At 45.9% G+C, this 23,288-nt stretch overlaps 2 protein-coding genes across 2 annotated transcripts in view; one reads left to right on the top strand and one right to left on the bottom strand.

The window, feature by feature from the left end:
• The window catches only part of ADGRF5 (adhesion G protein-coupled receptor F5), a 122,708-nt gene that overhangs the window by 24,807 nt on the left and 74,613 nt on the right, over nucleotides 1-23,288 (bottom strand). Inside the window, exons 3-10 of the mRNA XM_075269209.1 lie at nucleotides 19,845-19,917; nucleotides 6,662-6,811; nucleotides 4,987-5,151; nucleotides 4,602-4,705; nucleotides 3,469-3,527; nucleotides 3,076-3,215; nucleotides 1,282-1,491; nucleotides 674-871 (exon numbers count right to left, since the gene is read on the bottom strand). Of these exons, the coding sequence (XP_075125310.1) occupies nucleotides 674-871; nucleotides 1,282-1,491; nucleotides 3,076-3,215; nucleotides 3,469-3,527; nucleotides 4,602-4,705; nucleotides 4,987-5,151; nucleotides 6,662-6,811; nucleotides 19,845-19,917 (1,099 nt within the window). The remainder of the gene's footprint in view (nucleotides 1-673; nucleotides 872-1,281; nucleotides 1,492-3,075; nucleotides 3,216-3,468; nucleotides 3,528-4,601; nucleotides 4,706-4,986; nucleotides 5,152-6,661; nucleotides 6,812-19,844; nucleotides 19,918-23,288) is intronic.
• Nucleotides 1-23,288, top strand: part of LOC142198579 (uncharacterized) — a 302,293-nt gene that overhangs the window by 245,117 nt on the left and 33,888 nt on the right. The window lies entirely within an intron of this gene.

The raw sequence follows: 23,288 nt of genomic DNA, 5'->3' as shown, positions 1-23,288 counted from the left end.
CAACACAGTATAATGTGCTCCACAGTGGCCCCAACACAGTATAATGTGCTCCACTGTGGCCTCCAACACAGTATAATGTGCTCCACATAATATACTGTGTTGGGGCTACTGTGGAACATTATGTATTCTACAGTTGTCCCCAAACACAGGAAAGCATGTTCCTACCCTTACCTGCACTCCCATGAATAGCAGCGAGTTGCCTCCTTCCACTGTCGGGGAAAAGGTACAATTTTCTGTCAGTGTAAGCTGCGGTCCCGCAGACCAGCAGCATGCACTGACAGTTTTTGGTGTACGTGCATTTGCACATGCACTTGAAAGAAGCGCTGGATCACTGACCATGGGTTCTGGGACAGCTGTACTGGATTCCCTGTTAGCGAGTGATCCAGGATCCATGGCTGGGGCAACGATGCGCTGAGTGCCCCCTCTGGCATGTGTGCCATTGGTTTACCACCACAAGTGTAGGGCATTAAAATGGGTTACGGTAAAAATTCTTGGTGGTTTATGGCAGCGAAGGGATTAACGGGGTTGTCCAGGTTGTTTTTTATGACCTATCCTTAGGAGCAGGTAGCTCCGTATACTGTATTGTAGCTGGTGATCTTACTACATCTTAGCTCCCAGAAAATGGCTATATCTGTGGACTGGTGGGTTTCTCACCTTTTCCAACACCACTCACCTTGTATTCCTTCATTAACTTTGCACGTCAAGTTCAAGTCCATACTTGTGCTTTGTGTGCAGCACTGAACTATGGGAATATCTGTGTTGTCACAGGTAACATTTTGGGATAAAGTGGTAAAATTCAGGGGCAGAATAACTACTGGGTGAGTCGCCTGGTAAGAGTAAGAGCTGTCTTCTGCTATGCATGTATAGTTTCCTACAAGCAAAAAAAAGGCAAATAAATATTTTATGCATTTTACAGAAAGACCTTCAAAGAGTTTGTCTCAATACAAAAAAACCTCTATCCACTAGATAATGGGGAAATATCAGCTCCTCCACCCTCCTCCCTCTCACAGCATGCTGACTACACTCACCCATATAAGTCAATAGGCCATTGTCTTGCTTAGATTCAGCTATAGCTGTCCAGCTATCTACTGTAAAACCTTTGAGCTTGTATTTCCCAGGACTAAAGATGGGCCCCATTGCCTTTAAGAAGACTGTCTCACTCCCAAGGTTATAAAATACCAAAACGACCAGGTTTCTAGTGGACTCATGTCTAACCTGTTAACATGGGGGGCCTAGAAATAATAAGGAGACCTTCTAACCTTATAGAAGTAGAATACTTACCACTGTCATTGATCGCTGATGCCATATATATCGTTAAGACAGACTGTACGGTGCCGTATACAGGTGATGTTGGAGGTGAGGTGTTTGGTATCTTTGTGCCGTTGAGATCCCAGGAAAAATTAAGATTGGAGAAGGTGTTTACGGTGCAGGTCAAGGAAAAGGTGTCTTTGTTGAAGATATTCTCAGGACTGACTGTGAGGGTAATATTTTCTATAGGAATAAACAAAAAGATTCTTACAGGATTTGCAGAAATTTGAAGTTTGTGAAATTTCCAGCGTTTGACCAAAAATTTTGTATAGAATTAAACTACATAATTGCTGTCCACAAACATGTCCGCATTGCATCAGTATGTCGTCCACAATTACAGATCTGCAAAAGAGTTTTACGATCCCCTACACTTGTCTGTGCCCAAACACTGATCTGCAAAACCTATAGACATGTGTATAGGGCCATGGAAATGAATGGGTCAGTACACTATCCCCAGTTACTGATTTTTAATAGTGAACAATATACTGGAAACAACTATTGTTGTGTGTATGGGGCTATAATCTACTTACTATAATTATATCACTTATTTGGTTTTTATCCTACAGTATACTCCAGTGCTGCAATCATACTACTATATACTGCTGGTAGAGTCCATGTGTACATGCAGTACGTTATATTACTTATCCTGTATTATACTCCAGAGCTGCGCTCACTATTCTGCTGGTACAGTCACTGTGTACATACATTACATTACTTATCCTGTACTGATCCTGAGTTACATCCTGTATTATACTCCAGAGCTGCGCTCACTATTCTGCTGGTACAGTCACTGTGTACATACATTACATTACTTGTCCTGTACTGATCCTGAGTTACATCCTGTATTATACTCCAGAGCTGCGCTCACTATTCTGCTGGTACAGTCACTGTGTACATACATTACATTACTTATCCTGTACTGATCCTGAGTTACATCCTGTATTATACTCCAGAGCTGCACTCACTATTCTGCTGGTACAGTCACTGTGTACATACATTACTTATCCTGTACTGATCCTGAGTTACATCCTGTATTATATTCCAGAGCTGCACTCACTATTCTGCTGGTGCAGTCACTGTGTACATACATTACATTACTTATCCTATCCTATACTGATCCTGAGTTACATCCTGTATTATACTCCAGAGCTGCACTCACTATTCTGCTGGTGCAGTCACTGTGTACATACATTATATTACTTATCCTGTACTGATCCTGAGTTACATCCTGTATTATACTCCAGAGCTGCACTCACTATTCTGCTGGTACCGTCACAGTGAAAAAGGGGCAAATCCAAATTGGCAGATTTGTCGACAGACATCCACAATTTCTCCAGGTCTCCTCTTGGTGTCCAACCTTGTTCTTTCACTTGTGATTGACATTTTCAGTTTCTGTCTCTGCTGCACTTGTCCTCGGTGCAATTGCCGACTTATTTGCATATCCATAAAAGGTTGATAACCCCTGTGTTGTTTCACCACTTTGTGACCATAAGGACATGTTTCTGCTCCTATTAAACCCCAGTATACACCACTATTGTTGGTTTGGCAGGTATTTTGGACCTACAGGCTCCCCTTAATGTAATAGGTAACCTCGGACTGTGCAGCAACTTCTGAAATTTGGGAAATGAACTGCAATACCAGACATAGACACATTACCAAGAGTGGTGCTGTTTCTACACAAGATCCCCATTTATCTAATTCTGCACGTCCCCCTCATTCCAATAGAAAAATATGAAGACTAGAAGATATAAATTAAACATTTCTCACCTTTTATGACCGTTTTAACAGAGTCCACGCTAAAATTTGCTGCTTTTAAGTTCGCTACTAGGTTGTTGTTGGCATCTGTTATGGCAGTTGAAGACACCGGCTCGGTGACAACCGTATAATCTGCAATGATGCTTCCAGGCCTAGAAAGAAGGACAACCAGAAATGGCGATAATTCTACTTTTCATGAACTGCAGTACCAGACACAGCCTGTAGAAAAGAGTGGCGCTGTTTCCATAATAAAAGTAGATCTTGTTTTCTTATTACATGCAACCCTATTGGCAAGGGTAGCTGATGACAGGTGGAGGGTCATCAGGGACCCAGTATTTGTAGGAAGAGGGGAATCATTACAAAAAAAATCAGATATGGCAACCAATACGGAGGTCATATTCTTACCTAAAGCCTGTTAAAGTTGCCGATCTGAATCCACTCAGGGATTGATAAGTATTATTAAACTGAAAAATACAAATTCATTTGCAGTTTAGAAAGTTGAAATTTTCCATATTTCGGCAAAAAACAACAACAACAGCAATGTTTTGTGGCAAGTCAACAATATCCAGTTTGAGGATTTAAAGGGAGTCTATCCCAAAACCCACAAAACCCAAAGTTAGATAGGTTAGGGTCATCTGAATCAAACAGTGTTTCCCCCTTCAGATTCGGTGTCTCGGTTGATGAGATATCGCCGTTTTTGTTATCATGTCATTGAGCTCTTTGGAGCAATGAGGGCCTTGTCGTTGCTCCAAAGACAAAAGTAGTGATATCTCCGCAACAGAGACACCGAATCACACGGGGAAAACACCGTTTGATTCGGGTGACCCTAACCTATATAACTGTGGGGCTGGGTTGATATGCTGGGTCTCATGCTAGACTCCCGTCAAGCCCTGAGTTATTGTGGTGGCCAACACTTCAGCCCATAAGTCACTCACAGTAGTGTATAGCTAAAAGAATAATGAAAACATTGTTTAAAAGGGTTTTCCAAAAGTAATAACAGACTGATTTATTTATTTTTTTCAAAAACAGCGCCACTCCTATTCATAGGTTGTGCCTGGTATTGCAGTTCAATTCCATTGAAGTGAATGGAGTTGAGCTGCAATACCACAAGCAACCTGTGGATAGGAGTGGCGCTGTTTTTGAAAGTAAAGTGGCCTGCTTTTTTAAAAAATTCTGGACCATACGGTATTTTGTGTTATGTCTGGAGCAGGGACTGAGGGGGCGGTGCAAGACAAAGGAAATCAGGGAACACCAAAGGGAATATTCCTGCATCATGCTCCGCCCCCACAGGTCCTGTATATAACAATGATCAAAAGTCATCGCCCACTTGTCGTCTATATCTACTCATTGCAATCCTATGGATCTCTCACCTGCACCTATACATTGGGTAGTTCCCAATAATTGGCGTGATTCTCGTCCCATGTAAAGTGACCCTATCTTGTATGACTTAGATATGATACTAAAGAGAAGCGACAACATCCAAAATCACATCCCGTCCCAAAACTGCCCATCTCCTCCCGCGTGGATTGAATTTTTACCTGAGATTCCAGTGTTGCTTTGTAACGTTTGTACGTTTCTGATGTCGAGTCCTTGAAATCGGCGGTAAAAGCTTCAAGAATTTTTAAGCTCAGGTTTATAGACACTGCAAGAAAAAGAAGAAATAGTGGATCCTCTATAGAAGGGTCCTCGATCACATGTAAGGGGCGAACACATCCTTAAAGGGATTATCCAGCTTTCAAAAATCGATGGCCTATCCTTAAAGGAAATCAGTCACTAGAATACAAAATCCAAACCAGCCCTGCAGATAGATAGGTTAAGGTCACCTAAATTAAATATGACACTGGAACAATATTATATACATATTAGACTATGCTATTAGATACAGACGGCATAGATGAGCACGCGGCGCCGATTCTGTCTCACCTGGTATCAGCTGACAGTACTGAGATGGAAATCCTGTGCCGCTGATACAATTACAGCTGCCATTAATGGATCCCGGGCAAGGCTGGTAAAGCTTACATACTTCATTGCGCCATTTGTAGCCGTTCTCACAGGAGCACTGCACATTGCCATTGGTATGGCTACAGGCTGGAAAAGAAAAAGAACAACAGTGGTCACTGGATGGCGGTAATATTGTACAGCGAGATCTGGCGATGTCAGGGACATAAAGACAGATACAGATAATCCTCTACAGTGGAAAAGGGATGATGACTTGATCTGTAGGCTTCTGTTACATGGTGCCCATAGGAGTCTATGATATTTTAAGGGGGTCTACTGTCCAAAATGAAAAACGGGAGTCCAAACTGGAGAACTCCTGAATTTTAAGTAGCACTCACAATTTTTTTTGCATTCTCTGGCCCATTAGAAAGGTCTATTATACTTGCAATGCAGGTAATGTCCTTACCGATGGCTGTAATGGTGAGTTCTCTGGTCCTCCACTGTGTCATGTGACCAGCAATAAGACACAATGGGGGGATTTACTAACCCTTCTACATCAGGTTTCTATCTCCAGTCATCTTGACTGAACAGTCCTTTTTTGCACCAAAGATGCACCAAACTATTGGTTCAGGGTGGAGGCCAAGGATGACCAGGGAGGGGACATGTGGACCTGATAAAGTTACTGTAAGGCGGGTTCACACGAGGTTTTTTGGGCCGGAACTTGAGGTGGAGGCCACCTCAGATTCCAGACCAAAAAACAGGTAGCCGCGACTGAATGCCGGTGTGCTGCAGCTGCACCCAGTTGCGCACTCCACTCCGGATTAGGCCCGATGAATGGGTCTAGTCGGGAGGAAGGGGTGTCTTCGAGGCAAAACGTCCTGAAGAATGAGCACCTTGCTTCTTTTTCCGGGAGCCGGAACAAACGGCTCCCGGAAAAAAGAACTTTCCGGCTTCCATTGAAATCAATGGGAGCCATCTTTTTGGTCAGGATTTTGACCCCGTGTGAACTTACCCTAACTATTGCCATTCCAGAAATCTCTGCCGGTCCCTGATTGGCACAGATTTCATTTCTGGGGCACAGGAACCCTTGTGATGGGCCAGATTTATTAAGAGCCCTCTTGATAAAAATTCAAGTGCAGTTATCACCGGTCAGGGACTTTATGAAGACTGGTATACAGTACGCCAGTCTTCATAAAGTGTCTCAATGAGTGGGTGTCATAGGAATGAATGGAGAAATTGACTTGCTGTCCACACATAAGACACGGTGTCAATTGGAGAGTGTTATTGGTGGTCACATGACGCAGCTGAGGACCTGGAGAGAGTGGATAGCCCACGTACACAGATTACATTCACTGACATTTATATTATAGCGAGAGAATAAAAAAAATTGTGGTTGTAAAACTTTAATATTGACTATCCTTAGTAATGTTGAGGTGCACACAGTGCGACATACAATTCCTCAATAGAGTGCAATACCACGATACAACCTGCAGGTGGCACTGTAACTATAGTTTTTGCACATGCATGTATATATTTTGCATTTATAATTAGATGCGGTAGCTGCTCTGTAACAAACCCTGCACCTGTGTGTCCATCACATGACCAGGGCCTTGTTTTCCTCCACTGGAAGCAATGAAGATCGAGATGAAACGTGGCTTACCTGTTGTCACACTGATGCTCTGTATTTCGGTATCATTGTCCCTAAGCATGATGGGGAAGGTCAGATTCTGTGCTAGGAACTGTTTTATCTGATTGGTGAGTGAAGCGTCAGGAAAGCTGATCTCGATATCCACCGTATAGTGTGACACGGCTGCGTAATACAGAGAGAGAGATAAATAGGGCGCCATAAAGCATATAAACAATACACTGCTGCAAAGTAGCCGTACAATCACCAGGACCAGACATATAGCAGGATGATTGGTAAAGAGAGTATTATATGGGGTCGCCCATAGGTGGCGCTGTCTACATTTCCAGAATTTGTCATTTTTGCAATTTTTTGGTTACGGTGATAATATGATGTGTTATCTGCGTCCCTGCCGTGGGCAGCAGGCCTAACGACATTATCTTATCTACGTTATTACATAACAAAATCAGTTCTGCTAAATCTGTTGACACCCCATGACGGAAAGTGACATCACTTATAATAAATTGTGCGGTATTACTTTAGTGGTGAAGTTGTAGGGTCGTACAGGTAGCGGTTGTACCAGGCCCACCAGATCACATCTACACGGTACACACCTTATACTTCAATGGCAGTAGTCACAGCCCCGCCCCTTGTTGCTTAGGTCACAGAACACAAAAAGCTGAAAGGGTTGTCTAAATTTTTTTTTTACATTTTTTAGGCCCCGATCACATGACCACTCCACAGTCAGTGGCAGATATTGCTCTGATTCTGCACCCGGCACAATCTGAATTAGCTGTGAATTTCTGACCATACCCATTCATCTGGGATTGGGCGGGGTCAAAGTGGGCATGGGCAGGGTTAGAGGCGTGGCTACTCATACGCAAATGAACCCTTATTATTTTGTCCCTCTTTTTGACATCTGAAGATATGCCTAGGTCAAGCTTCACTCGTCTATTCCTAGGCTTGTTGGAATTTTTTTTATTTAAAGGGAACCTGCCACATTGAAAGTATCTTCCAGCCATGTTATAGAGCAGGACGAGCTGAGCAGATTGATATATAATTTTGCATGGAAAGATTCAATAGAACCTGTTATTTATTTACTTAAAGTAGGATAGCCATCAATCAATGGTAGGACCGCCCACTGGACTCCTAAGCCCAGAATGAGCAGAGATTTCCATGAATAAACCACATGTTATACTGCAAATTTTCCCACACATCTATATATCAATCTGCTCAGCTCCTCCTGCTCTATAACATACCGCCTACGGATTGGACTACATTTTCAATGTGAGATGATCCCTTTAAATCTCACTAACTGTAATCCTGACAGTACATTATAATACAAGACGAGGACAGAACAAATCCACAGTGTGCATACACTTGGCAGGGGGGTCAGTAACCGCGGGCAGTTTACGGATGTCTCTCAGTATTTACTGTATACGTAGGATTACTAGGGAGAGGACGTACCAGCTCTGTTATCTGTTATCAGCCGCTGATAGAAGTCCAGGCTGCCAGATGTAGTCTGCACCGCTATATGGCAAGATATCAGAGAAAATTATCTCTACTACGCACAGGATCATCACTTGTTTCCTGATAGTACAACATAACATTAGGACTAACGCAGTTCACACTAGCAAGGGGATCTCCGTCGTTCGGGTCCATTGGTGGTTAGACGCAGAGCCCGGAGGACCTCATTGGCTATAATGGGTTCTGTCAGGTGTCCCTGGTTTTTAAACTGAAATTGGTGGTGCAATTTTCGGTGGAATCTGCGACCTTTGGACACTCTGGCACAGACGTGAACGTAGCCTTAGGATTTGTCGTAACAGGGTCTGGGGTCAATTTCATTAAGGAAGACCTTGCTCCTCTGATTTTTTGACTTTTATTTTTTTTGCATTTGCATTTTCAATAACATAACAAAGTCAAAGTTCATCTGTTATTCCTCTTGGAAATGTACAAATTGGCCAATGATTGTTATGATTCTCCTCAATAACACAGCTTGACATGGTCAAAGAACACTATTGACATAAGGAATGGTAACATACATTTTCTAATTTCCAGGAAGAATAGCAGAGGAACAGTACAACGCTTAGCGTTCTAGAACTGGTTTATCTATAGCCAATGCAGGTATTTACTGAAAGAGTCAAGTCAGGAGAGATTTCCAGCGTGACTGTTTTCAAAAGGGAGCCACTTGGGGGGTTGGGGGTTTGGGTTGTGGGGGTGTAGTATTACAAGACATCCATTTAAAGGGATTCTACCACTAAAACGCTGTTTTGTGTGCTTTAGACGTCGGAATAGCCTTTAGAAAGGCTATTCGTCTCTTACCTTTAGATGTGGTCTCCGCTGCGCCGTTTTTACCAGTATGCTAATGAGTTCTCCGCAGCAATGAGGACGGGCCCCAGCGCTCAAACGACGATGGGGGCGTCCCCACTGCTGCCCGAGAATCCGCTCCAGCGATGAAGAAGGAAGACGACAGAGAAGGGGAGGATGCAGCTGAAGAAGAAGGCGTCGCTGGAGCAGGTTCTCGGGCAGCAGTGGGGACGCCCCATCACCGTTTGAGCGCTGGGGCCCGCCCTCATTGCTGCGGAGAACTCATTAGCATACCGGTAAAAAAACTGTATTTCTAAGGAACGGCGCGGCGGAGACCACATCTAAAGGTAAGAGACGAATAGCCTTTCTAAAGGCTACTCCGACGTCTAAAGCACACAAAACAGCGTTTTAGTGGTAGAATCCCTTTAAATTATCATACTACATGGTTGTATCAAGCCCCCTTTTAAAAAAAACAGGTCTCTAAGTGTTGGTGCTACCTTGATGGGACGTTGTAATGTAGCCCTTGGGGACACTGTTTCTCCTTATGGAGACTGCAAGCTGGTTAAGGCAAGGCTCCCTGGGAAAATATGCAAATGAACTCTCCTCCACCAGGAGTTCTGCAGCTTTATAACCTATTTATGCTTCAATTCTTCACTTTTTATGACCTCTGCTTGCAGGACTTTTCTCTCTGCATGATTCGTGCGGACACCGCATGGAAAACACACGGACCCCATTATAGTCTATGGGGTCCGTGTGGTTTCTTAACTAACTGCATTTTAATGCGTTCAGTATTCCGTTTTGGGGGTCCCCAAGCAGACTCCCCAAACGGAATACCGATCGCCGGTGTGAACCAGGGCTAACGCACAAGGATTGTCTAGACTGCTTACACTTGTAGCAAACCCTCAGCTGTGAGAAATCTTAGGTTTTACTTTGCCCGGCTCGTGGGACTGGCACAGACATTCTTCTGAATGTTTACATAATGAAATCTCGGGCTGTGATGAATAAAATGTTCTCCTGTCAGTGAGATTCATCTCTGTTTTCGTTCGAGTACAGGTGGCGGGCTGTGGGGGGTTTATGAGCGTCATGCCCTTCTTTTCTGCCAGGGGGCAGACTGTTGTTAGCAACACGTTATATACAAATCACAGATCATCATCAGATTATAAACACAACAAAGCGCCCTCACATTGTCAGCGATGGTACTACGGTCAGGCCCACACAAGGAAGGGTGACACAACACTATATGAAGTGTACCACCAGGATCCCGACTGTCAAATCTGCCTAGCTATATCATTGCCTGATCCTCCTTGGGGTTGTCACCCAGCTTTCCTAGACTTAAGAACGTAAAAATTTAAATTGTACAACAGTAATGGGGCCTCAGCACTGGACTCTCATCTGCGGACTAATGTCCCTTGTCCCCCTGTTTGCAAAGAAGGTGCAGGAAACTGTGTAGTAGCCAGGCATGTAAATGGGTAGCCAGTTACTACAGTCACTACCCTGATTTTGTTGACCAACTGCTACATTTGGAATTAAAAGGTTAATTTTCTCCTTCCTGACAGTGGAAGGCTGTGTATCATAAATCTTCTTGCTTCAGTGCACCTGAGGACAGTGGTCATAAATTTACAACATGGAATGATCAAAGAAGCCTAACACGGATGTCAATGAGTAAGGGGGCTACGGAAGCACGGCCGCAAAACCAGACAAGTATAGGACATAGGCTTAGTTTTGTGGCCCGGACTATATCGACAGAAATGAATGGGCCAGTGTGCTATCTTGGAAAAAACAGGGGATGGACAGTAGAGAGGAATCTGATGCAAAGCCCACCTCAATGTCTCTTAAATAGGGTTGAGCGATCGGGATCAGGAAAGATCAGATTCCGATCGGTGATCGAGCAAATTTCCCGATCGGGATCCGCTGGAAAATGATCGAAAATCGGATTTTAAAAACGATCCTGAAATCTCAAGATCGGCTCAACCCCAATCTTAAATTTCCACAAAGGCTGGCCCTGTGCAGACCCCACCAAACAGCTCCTCATATCTCAGCTTCCTGGATTTGTGTGTGACGCGAGGCTTACTGACGTCACAGCAGTCAATCCTGAATCTCCAAATTTTCAGTGACTGTAGACTATAATGTAGGTGTTCTGGAGAAGAATGCCAGCGCCGGTCATATTGAAGGTCATGAGATATTTCTTACAAAAACAAAATGCAGATACCATCTGTATCGCCATTGTGCGAGCGCGCCTCCAACGTAACAGTCTGACACCGACGTTTCTGTACATAATAGATTCCAAGAATACGAGTTTCCGCATGATTTATAGAAAATGACAATTGTGCAATGACAGCGTAAGCAAAAAGACGAGCAGCATTCAGCCAGGCGACTACTGCTAATCCCTATTTTTGCTCACTTAACCATGGACATAGTGGTGCAGACACAAGACTGGGTGCGCCGTCATCCATTACTATAAACAACTGGTTCCATTACCGAGACGAAACGTGAATGTTACTGATCTCCTTAGTAGTATCTAGTAGAAATAAAGTATAGAAATATATTCCAGCAGGTAGACAGAGGAAATAAAACAAAGCAAGTTTTAGCAGAGTGTCCCTTTACAGCTGGAATGGGGGACTTTAAACTACACAACCAGACTGCTGTTATAGGGGGCGCACCAGACTACACAACCAGACTGCAGTTATAGGGGGCGCTCCAGACAACACAACTAGACTGCTGTTATAGGGGGAGGTCCAGACTACACAACCAGACTGCTGTTATAGGGGGCGCTCCAGACTACACAACCAGACTCCTGTTATAGGGGGCGCTCCAGACTACACAACCAGACTGCTGTTATAGGGGGCGGTCCAGACTACACCAACAGACTGCTGTTATAGGGGGCGGTCCAGACTACACAACCAGACTGCTGTTATAGGGGGCGCTCCAGACTACACAACCAGACTGCTGTTATAGGGGGCGGTCCAGACTACACAACCAGACTGCTGTTATAGGGGGCACTACAGACTACACAACCAGACTGCTGTTATAGGGGGCACTACAGACTACACAACCAGACTGCTGTTATAGGGGGCGCTCCAGACTACACAACCAGACTGCTGTTATAGGGGGCGCTCCAGACTACACAACCAGACTGCTGTTATAGGGGGCACTACAGACTACACAACCAGACTGCTGTTATAGGGGGCACTACAGACTACACAACCAGACTGCTGTTATAGGGGGAGGTCCAGACTACACAACCAGACTGCTGTTATAGGGGGCGCTCCAGACTACACAACCAGACTGCTGTTATAGGGGGAGGTCCAGACTACACAACCAGACTGCTGTTATAGGGGGCACTACAGACTACACAACCAGACTGTTGTTATAGGGGGCGCTGCAGACTACACAACCAGACTGCTGTTATAGGGGGAGGTCCAGACTACACAACCAGACTGCTGTTATAGGGGGAGGTCCAGACTACACAACCAGACTGCTGTTATAGGGGAGGTCCAGACTACACAACCAGACTGCTGTTATAGGGGGCGCTCCAGACTACACAACCAGACTGCTGTTATAGGGGGAGGTCCAGACTACACAACCAGACTGCTGTTATAGGGGGTGGTCCAGACTACACAACCAGACTGCTGTTATAGGGGAGGTCCAGACTACACAACCAGACTGCTGTTATAGGGGGCGGTCCAGACTACACAACCAGACTGCTGTTATAGGGGGCGCTCCAGACTACACAACCAGACTGCTGTTATAGGGGGAGGTCCAGACTACACAACCAGACTGCTGTTATAGGGGGTGGTCCAGACTACACAACCAGACTGCTGTTATAGGGGGCGCTCCAGACTACACAACCAGACTGCTGTTATAGGGGGCGCTCCAGACTACACAACCAGACTGCTGTTATAGGGGGAGGTCCAGACTACACAACCAGACTGCTGTTATAGGGGAGGTCCAGACTACACAACCAGACTGCCGTTATAGGGGGCGCTCCAGACTACACAACCAGACTGCTGTTATAGGGGGCGGTCCAGACTACACAACCAGACTGCTGTTATAGGGGGCACTACAGACTACACAACCAGACTGCTGTTATAGGGGGAGGTCCAGACTACACAACCAAACTCCTGTTATAGGGGGTGGTCCAGACTACACAACCAGACTCCTGTTATAGGGGGGGTCCAGACTACACAACCAGACTCCTGTTATAGGGGGGTCCAGACTACACAACCAGACTCCTGTTATAGGGGGAGGTCCAGACTACACAACCAGACTGCTGTTATAGGGGGAGGTCCAGACTACACAACCAAACTCCTGTTATAGGGGGCGCTCCAGACTACACAACCAGACTGCTGTTATAGGGGGAGGTCCAGACTACACAACCAGACTCCTGTTATTGGGGGCGCTCCAGACTGCTGTTATAGGGGAGGTCCAGACTACACAACCAGACTGCTGTTATAGGGGAGGTCCAGACTACACAACCAGACTGCTGTTATAGGGGGCGCTCCAGACTACACAACCAGACTGCTGTTATAGGGGGCACTACAGACTACACAACCAGACTGCTGTTATAGGGGGAGGTCCAGACTACACAACCAGACTGCTGTTATAGGGGGCGCTCCAGACTACACAACCAGACTGCTGTTATAGGGGAGGTCCAGACTACACAACAAGACTGCTGTTATAGGTGGCACTACAGACTACACAACCAGACTGTTGTTATAGGGGGCGCTGCAGACTACACAACCAGACTGCTGTTATAGGGGGCGGTCCAGACTACACAACCAGACTGCTGTTATAGGGGGAGGTCCAGACTACACAACCAGACTGCTGTTATAGGGGGAGGTCCAGACTACACAACCAGACTGCTGTTATAGGGGAGGTCCAGACTACACAACCAGACTGCTGTTATAGGGGGCGCTCCAGACTACACAACCAGACTGCTGTTATAGGGGGAGGTCCAGACTACACAACCAGACTGCTGTTACAGGGGAGGTCCAGACTACACAACCAGACTGCTGTTATAGGGGGCGCTCCAGACTACACAACCAGACTGCTGTTATAGGGGGCGCTCCAGACTACACAACCAGACTGCTGTTATAGGGGAGGTCCAGACTACACAACAAGACTGCTGTTATAGGGGGCACTACAGACTACACAACCAGACTGTTGTTATAGGGGGCGCTGCAGACTACACAACCAGACTGCTGTTATAGGGGGCGGTCCAGACTACACAACCAGACTGCTGTTATAGGGGGAGGTCCAGACTACATAACCAGACTGCTGTTATAGGGGGGGTCCAGACTACACAACCAGACTCCTGTTATAGGGGGGTCCAGACTACACAACCAGACTCCTGTTATAGGGGGAGGTCCAGACTACACAACCAGACTGCTGTTATAGGGGAGGTCCAGACTACACAACCAGACTGCTGTTATAGGGGTGGTCCAGACTACACAACCAGACTGCTGTTATAGGGGGCGCTCCAGACTACACAACCAGACTGCTGTTATAGGGGGAGGTCCAGACTACACAACCAGACTGCTGTTATAGGGGAGGTCCAGACTACACAACCAGACTGCTGTTATAGGGGGCGCTCCAGACTACACAACCAGACTGCTGTTATAGGGGGAGGTCCAGACTACACAACCAGACTCCTGTTATAGGGGGAGGTCCAGACTACACAACCAAACTCCTGTTATAGGGGGCGCTCCAGACTACACAACCAGACTGCTGTTATAGGGGGAGGTCCAGACTACACAACCAGACTCCTGTTATAGGGGGGTCCAGACTACGCAACCAGACTCCTGTTATAGGGGGAGGTCCAGACTACACAACCAGACTGCTGTTATAGGGGGAGGTCCAGACTACGCAACCAAACTCCTGTTATAGGGGGCGCTCCAGACTACACAACCAGACTGCTGTTATAGGGGGAGGTCCAGACTACACAACCAGACTCCTGTTATTGGGGGCGCTCCAGACTGCTGTTATAGGGGAGGTCCAGACTACACAACCAGACTGCTGTTATAGGGGAGGTCCAGACTACACAACCAGACTGCTGTTATAGGGGGCGCTCCAGACTACACAACCAGACTGCTATTATAGGGGGTGGTCCAGACTACACAACCAGACTGCTGTTATAGGGGAGGTCCAGACTACACAACCAGACTGCTGTTATAGGGGGCGCTCCAGACTACACAACCAGACTGCTGTTATAGGGGCGGTCCAGACTACACAACCAGACTGCTGTTATAGGGGGAGGTCCAGACTACACAACCAGACTGCTGTTATAGGGGGCGCTCCAGACTACACAACCAGACTGCTGTTATAGGGGGAGGTCCAGACTACACAACCAGACTGCTGTTATAGGGGGCGCTCCAGACTACACAACCAGACTACTGTTATAGGGGGCGCTCCAGACTACACAACCAGACTGCTATTATAGGGGAGGTCCAGACTACACAATCAGACTGCTGTTATAGGGGGTGGTCCAGACTACACAACCAGACTGCTGTTATAGGGGGAGGTCCAGACTACACAACCAGACTGCTCTTATAGGGGGCGCTCTATAATGTTTGTGTTTTTTAGTTGTATTTTATTCCAGGCAGATATAAGTGACTCACATCTACCTCTGTCCTGGCGGTGTCCCAGGAGCCGGGGCCCTTCCTTATTTGTACATGTATTACACAAATTTGCTACAGGTTGGAGCCTCTCATACAGAGACAGATAAACTTACTGAATGCTGTCCTTGTCTACATAAGGGTTTTTTAATCTCGTGCTTGTTTTTGGTTAGTGGAACTACCCCAGCAGGATTGGCAAGGAAGAACACGTGGGAATTAAGTATCTGTTCAGATGAGGAAGTTACATTCTAGAGACAAAGCGCCAAGTATCAGTGGTAGTAGGTAAATTCCAATACAGTGAATGATATGATTATATTAGGGACCTGGCTATGAACACAGATGGGCATTTGTGTTCTGGGAATTCATTGTGTTACCAAACCGGTTTGACTTTGGGCCACCTCTAAGGGCGTTGTCTATGCAGCCTCTCCGTTATTCACCCTTGGATCTAGATTTTGGTTTAGAGAGACTGCTAAGACACTGTCTACAAGAGGTGAACCCAGTATTGGTAGCAACTGGTCCAGTGGCCAAGAAAGGCCCTGTGAAATACCAGGGATCAGGCAAGTGTACGGTTAGGAACAAGCAGGTGGTCAGGGCAGGTGGCAAAACTGCAGAAGTCAAAATCAGGCCAAGGTCAGAGAAGAGTAACAAGCAGGACGTGAACAGTAGACAAGTATGTAGTCAGGAACATGACAAGGGTCAAAACAGGTCTTTGCGGCAGTCTATTTAATATAATAGAAGATAACACGTCTATAGATAACACCACTGACCCATTATTGCATCCACCACTGACAATAGATAATGTCCCAGATTATCTCCTACTCAAAGATGAGTCATTGGTGGTATGCAGTGTTTCGCTATAATACTTTCTCATCTACCAAGCCTGTCCGTCATATCCCCGACCATTACCAGCTATATCAGGCGGTACAGTAACAGACGTCACAATACATTGTATTTGTGTGACTCAGATATTTCTGATACTATTCTTCTAAGTGCCATCACCAAACACACACACCCTCTGATGTTGTGCAAGAATGGATAATTTGGGTTGCGAGCAACATTGAGTAAATACTTCCCTGTTGACTCCAGTGGAGATCTCACTATTACTGACATATTATATCGAAAAAAATGTGTCACCAGAACCAGCATATAAACCCAGCCCTGCAGATAGATAGGTTATGGTCACTTGACTCATACAATCTTTTCCCCTTGTGAATGGGATGATATGCTGGTTCTGGTGACACTAACCTATCTACCTGCAGGGCTGGGGTGATATACTGGGGTCTAGTGACAGTAACCTATCTATCTGCAGGGCTGGGGTGATATGCTGGTTCTGGTGACACTAACCTATCTATCTGCAGGGCTGGGGTGATATACTGGGGTCTGGTGACAGTAACCTATCTATCTGCAGGGCTGGGGTGATATGCTGGTTCTGGTGACAGTAACCTATCTATCTGCAGGGCTGGGGTGATATGCTGGTTCTGGTGACACTAACCTATCTATCTGCAGGGCTGGGCTGATATGCTGGTTCTGGTGACACTAACCTATCTATCTGCGGGGATGGGATGATATGCTGGTTCTGGTGACAGACTCCCTTTAAAGGGCTTGTGTTGTTAAGGATCTGATGGCCGTGTCCCCTAGTCATCAGGAGTCAGGGGGACCAAAAGTCCTCTTGAAACCTCCTTATAAATGGAGCACCAGTGTGCGTGTGTGATTGGACCTCCATTCACTACCATGGGGGTTTGGGCGCCAATGATTGAAGTCCATTTAGCTCCACTGCAGTGAATAGAATACCAGCCACGCAAGAGCGCTGGTGCTTCATTCACAAGGAGGCTTTAGAGGGACTTTCTGTCCCCTGGTCTCCCGATCAATGTGGACCTGGCAGCGAGATTCCCAGCACAACCCCTTTAAGTCTCCTGCACTCCAGCAATTCCACAGCCTTGCACAACCTGCAGCTGGGATCTGCTGCTGTTCCTGACTACAGTCTACACTATATCGGTATTTATACAGCTAAGTATGTAATCTCCTCTGCTAATATTTGCTTTTCATGTGAACCACTAACTCTATTCATTTATTTATGCCTTCCTGAGTAGTACAAATAAGAGAGCACCTCCGTGGAGACCTGTACATGCAACATCTGCTCGCTAGATCTGCTACATGGATGCGGATCCACACACATAATTCAGTATTTAAAGGGTAACTCCCATTTTTTATTTATTTATTTTTTTGCTATTGCATCGAGGGGATTTGGGGAACATTTTTTCACTATACTTTATTAACCTATCTAAGTTCCTATTTAATAGAAAACAGGCTGTAATACTCTCTTTAACAACCCTATAACTGAGCTGTTTCTATGTCAAGTCCGCACAAATTTTTATTGTAAATATTTAGAGCTGAAGCATTTACTAAGGGGGGAGGGGGGGGGGATGGTCACTTCAAATGGCTGTATCTGCAGTCTTATACCACGTAGAGAGATATCACTAGTTAAAAATACATCTAGGAATGTGATTTTTATATGCAGCATGAACTAAAATTCTCAGATTTTTTAACTAGTGATATCTCTAATTCATTTACAGCTAGTACTTCAATCTCAGCTTTCTCATGATACCAAAACTATTTTTCTAGGTGGTATAAAACCAGAGATACAGCCATGTGAAGTGACCATCCTCTTTGGCTCTACATGCTGCACTGAGTACAGGTGTATGGATAGAGTCTACCCAACCATGCTTAGTTACTGCATTGCTAATGGGAACTTTACAGCCTGTTTTGTGTTTAAAGAAAGTTAGATAGGTTAATAAACTATTTTGCAAAAATGTTCAACACACACCAACGACACAATAGAAACTTTTTAATAATGAGAGCACTCATATTCTAGGTAAAATCATGGAGAAAGCAGGGAAGAAGAATCACATAACGTTAGGGATCAGGTGGCATCCTCATAATGCCTTTCAAGGAGCCGTCATGAGAGTGAGCAGCCGATTACAAAGGACTATAGGTCAAAGACAGTACAAAAAGTCCAGGCCATGGGGACAAGGAGAACATACAAATTCCATGCAGACACCATAAGTGACGTAGCTTCCACAGCTGCACAAAAACAGTGCCATAGAGCCGGTCACCTAATACCTTTTGACTAGGGTTGAGCGATTGTTCGGAAAAGATCGGATTCCGATCGGCGATCGAGAAAATTTCATGATCGAGATCGGAATTCCGAACACGATCTTTTTAGGTGGGATCGAGATCGGTGATTATTTCCCACAATGCTTTGCTACTGGCCAAGCATTGTGGGAAAAGCTAACAATGTTAGCCTTCACACTGAGTATACGCTCCACTCATTCTGAGCGGAGTGTATACTCAGTGTGAAGGCTCTGCTGCGGTTCCATAGGAATGAATGGAAGCAGCCTGCAGCCCCTGTGCGCCGGCTGCGTCCAATCATTCTAATGGGAGACTAGCTAACATCTCTAGTAGCTACTTACCTGCAGAGATGGCTGGTCCGGTGCCCGGTGTTCTCGTTCTTCTTCGCCTCACTGCCGCCTCCCAGGTTAGTTTTTAAAGAGCTAGGAAAAAGGCGGGGCTTGTGGCTTAGGAGAGTGTCTCCCCTCCCAGTACCCGCCCACACTCTCCTAACCTGGGAGGCAGGGGGCAGCGAGGTGAAGAAGAACGAGAACACCGGGCACCCGACTAGCCATCTGTGCAGGTAAGTGGACACCAGGGGGGACTAAGTAGCCAGAGGATTAAAAAAAATCCTCTGGCTACTTAGTGTTTAAAAATAATCACTACACAGCGTGGATTCTAACAATTAAAGCGTTCAATTGTTAGATTCCATGCTGTATAGTGAATAGGATTGTTTTTAAAATCTGATCTCCGATTAGTAAAAAAATCCCATTGACTTGCATTGGGATCGAAATTGGGATTGAGAACGGGTTCGAATGAAAAATGATCGGAAATCGGATTTCAAAATCGATCCTGAAAAGTCAAGATCGGCTCAACCCGCAAGTTGAAACCAAACCGCACTCTCTATTTTGCCCACCATTATCGGGTGCCCTAGATATCTCACTATCATTAGGGCACCCATTTATAGGTCCTGTTTGATAGTTGGTGATGGTCATACCTTCTGGTGACTGGTCAACCACGTATGATGCCATGGGTAATGAGTGGCGTATCGGGGGCATATGACCATTTAGGTTATATATGACATCATTTTGGGAGGATAAACAGCCCCAAGTGATCAACAAAGCCAACAGATACCAAAGCTTGTGTACACTCCGTTCTCGGAGGATCAGAATAATATAATGATACTTTACCAGTTGCACGCTTTCTTCTTAACAAACTTTTGTCTATGACTGTATCCGATTCAGTGTCATGGCCGCCATGAAGCTGTAATGAAAAGACAATGGAAACCAGTCATTATATACATTAGATATAGCCTGAGGCTTGAATACAATATCTATCCCAACCCCGCCCCGGCCATCACATAAGATCTTGTTCTTTCTCTATACATACAGTATATACATTTCAGTGGCTTATTGAACTCATTTCATGTATCACGAGGGTACTTGGCCTTCCTTAAATGGGACTTTTCATCATGTCCCCCAACTCTTTGTATTATTAAATAGGCACTGCTCTACTGATACTGGCACGGTTACAATTGTCTCTAGTCCTCACCATTCCTGAGCAATCTTTGCTGTTAGTTTCACCACTCAATATGTTAAGTAGGCTCTCTACTGTCAGGTGGGCAGACTCTGCCTGATTCAGCCCAGGACCACCCACCTGACAGTAGAGAGCCTAATTAGCATTTTGGGTGCTGAATTTAACCCAGGAACAGGGAGGGGGCTAGAGAAATTCCAACTGTGTTGGATTCCATATTTTATAGAAGGACCCCTAGACACTAAGTAGGTAAAAAATTGTCACTCTGATCACCTATGGTGAAACTCAGCATTAAGTGTTCAGTTTCTATGCAGCACCCCCGCAGGTAAAACTAAGCATTTACACAGTACCCATCAAGGTGGATGGGTCCTCCAGTTTGACAGGACTGGTCCTCCAGAGAATCCTGGAAGAGGGGTCCCTAGATGGGTTCTCTAGAGGAATATGGATGAAATTAGTTTTAACAAACTGCTTTCGGCTGAGGCCCCACGTTGCAAAAACACAACTTTTTTTGTTGTAGATTTTGCTGCGTTTTTTTTTTTTGAGCCAAAGCCAGGAGTGGCTGCAAAAGGAATGGGAAATATATAGGATATTCTTATACTTCTCCCTTCTGCCCAATCCACTCAAAAAACCAGAGCAAAATCTGCAACAAAAAAGCCTTAGGCTATGCAACAGAAACATATTGCGTTTTTCTGCAGTGTTTTTCATTGCGTTTCTTGTGGCGTTTTCTGTGTGTTTTTTCTTCCCTTATTGAATCTTTAGAGAAAATACGAGTGGAGAATTGATATGCTGTGTTTTTCACATATGCAGCGTTCCTCAATGTGTGGATGGGATTATCCGGATGTTTGGATGTTTGTTCCTCAATCACAGCCAAACGCCTGTACGGATTTGGCTGAGATTTCGCACATACCTAGATATTTTGCTGGAAGGAATGATAAGCCACCTTCTGAGGTGCGTACTCCCCCGACAGCCCCACCGGAACCGGCAAAACGATACTCCGGCTCCGCTGTACGGCCTGTCATAGCGTCCTTGCTGCTCTGTCCACGGCGCTCCCATTGGTGCACACCAGGCTCTAGGCGGGCCTGTGGAGAAGCGGCGCGGCCCGATATGTCCAAGGCAGTGTGTGGGCGGGCCGCTCTCCGCTTCCGAGCTTGGCCAGCATGGCGCCTACTCGCAGCTCCAGCTGCGTGTGGCATACATGAGGCAGAGCAACTATGGACAACTATGTGGAGTGAGTGAGCGGAGAGAGCGGCGTGGGAGCGTGGGAAGGTGAGTCCAACTATTTCTTTGTGTTACACATCCAGGGGGACATAATGTAAGGGGCCTATGAAACTGGGGGCAGATAAAGAGCAGGAGGGAGAACAGCATGTCACTGGGGCACATCAAGGGGCGGGAGAATGGCATGACAGTGCTGCAGATGAAGGGGGGGGCAACGGCATGACACTGGGGCAGGTGCAGGGGAAGCACGGCATGACACTGGGGCAGATGAAGGTGGGGGCCGTGTGGGGGCACATAAAAAAAAACATGAGAATGGGAGGAATCAACATAAAAGTGGGCGGCGTTAAGTTTCCCATGGCACGCACGGCACATATTTTCTCCCTCTTTCGGCTCTTCGAAAGTTGGGATGTATAGGTAGGAACAGAGACCGCGGTGCCCAGCGAGGGCCAATGGGAGGCGGGGGCGCGCAGGGGTTCGCGCACCGCCAATCAGAAGCGCCAGCGAGTACGTACATATAAGCGGTTCAGCGCCACCGCCAACCCGCAGACAAAGTCGCGGGTACATGCTAGTAGTAATATAAAACGCAGATTTTTTTCCGGCTGCATTTCCACAGCGTGAGGCCTTAGCATTAAGAAGCCGGTAAATGATGCGTTAACTTCCGTGGTGTTTCGGGGTTGTATCTATTCGCTGTTGTCCAGGTGACCTGTCGGCAGGAATGCAGTCACTTATATAAAGCTTCCTATGTGAGTCACCGTCTTATCTAAGAAATGCGCAGAAACAGGTTTTATCTGACATCTGAAGTACGGGAACCTGTTGGGGAGCTTTATAGAGCATTTCCAAAAAGGGTATTTTTCATGGTGGAAATGCGAGATTGACCCTCAGATTTGTTCTACCGATTTTCAATTTGCGCCGCAGCAGACCCACCCGAGGATTAGCCCTATTGTTAATAGGACTAATCCCCGCGTTTTGTGTCCCAAATATGTGCTTAAATCCATGATGGAAAAATGCTAAAAACCGGCGCTATTCACGTGGATGGGATGAGTATTGCACATGGATTTGACATGGGTTTTAGCACATTTTATCTGCACGCAGTTCCACAGTGTGAACATAGCCTAAAGCAGCGAATGTTCGGAGTTCCAACCGGTAAGGTTACATAAATTTAGGGTGTTATAATGTAAATAGTCATGGGATCAGTCCTGGAGGGATCAGGGTCTTCAGCTGTCATATAGTAGGTCCCCAATTAGGACACCCCTCCCATGATGATAATACATGATCATAGGGGGTCCAGGTCACCAGAGTAACATCCATGATCATCTAAGGGTCAGTTCACAAGGAGTTAACACGCTCGCATTCTGGCTCGTATACACGTGTCAGAATGTGAGCGCTCAAAACAGATCCCATTCATTTCAATGGGTCGTTACGGGCGTATAACGCACGCAATTTTGCGGCAAAATAATCGCAAATCACCAAAAATAATCAATTTTTCTTCAAAAGTTGCGTAATATAATACCAGGTGTCGTCTTCTGAAAAAGTGGCGTAAATAATGCCCCCTCCCCATCTGTTTTCCTGGAATGTATTACACTATGCACGGGGCAGGGCCCTGATACATGACACGTGAATTCTCCCCCCCCCGAGGTTCGGTGCCAAGCTCCGCCGTCCGACACTGCATCAGGGGAGACTGATGAATATAAAATCTGTCCTGGTTGCCCATAGCAGCCAATCACAGCTCAGCTTTCATTTCTGAAGAGCAGAATCTGAAAGGAAAGGAGTGCTGTGATTGGTTGCTATGGGCAACACAGACATCTCTCTGAGGCCTCAATCCTCTCCTCCATATACAAGGCCGTACAAAGGGCTACCCTTTTAATAAAGAAACGGCCCAAAAATTT

The sequence above is a fragment of the Leptodactylus fuscus genome, chromosome 3, assembly GCF_031893055.1.
Source record: "Leptodactylus fuscus isolate aLepFus1 chromosome 3, aLepFus1.hap2, whole genome shotgun sequence".
NCBI lineage: Eukaryota > Metazoa > Chordata > Amphibia > Anura > Leptodactylidae > Leptodactylus > Leptodactylus fuscus.
This window is presented reverse-complemented; position numbering and strand designations above follow the sequence as displayed.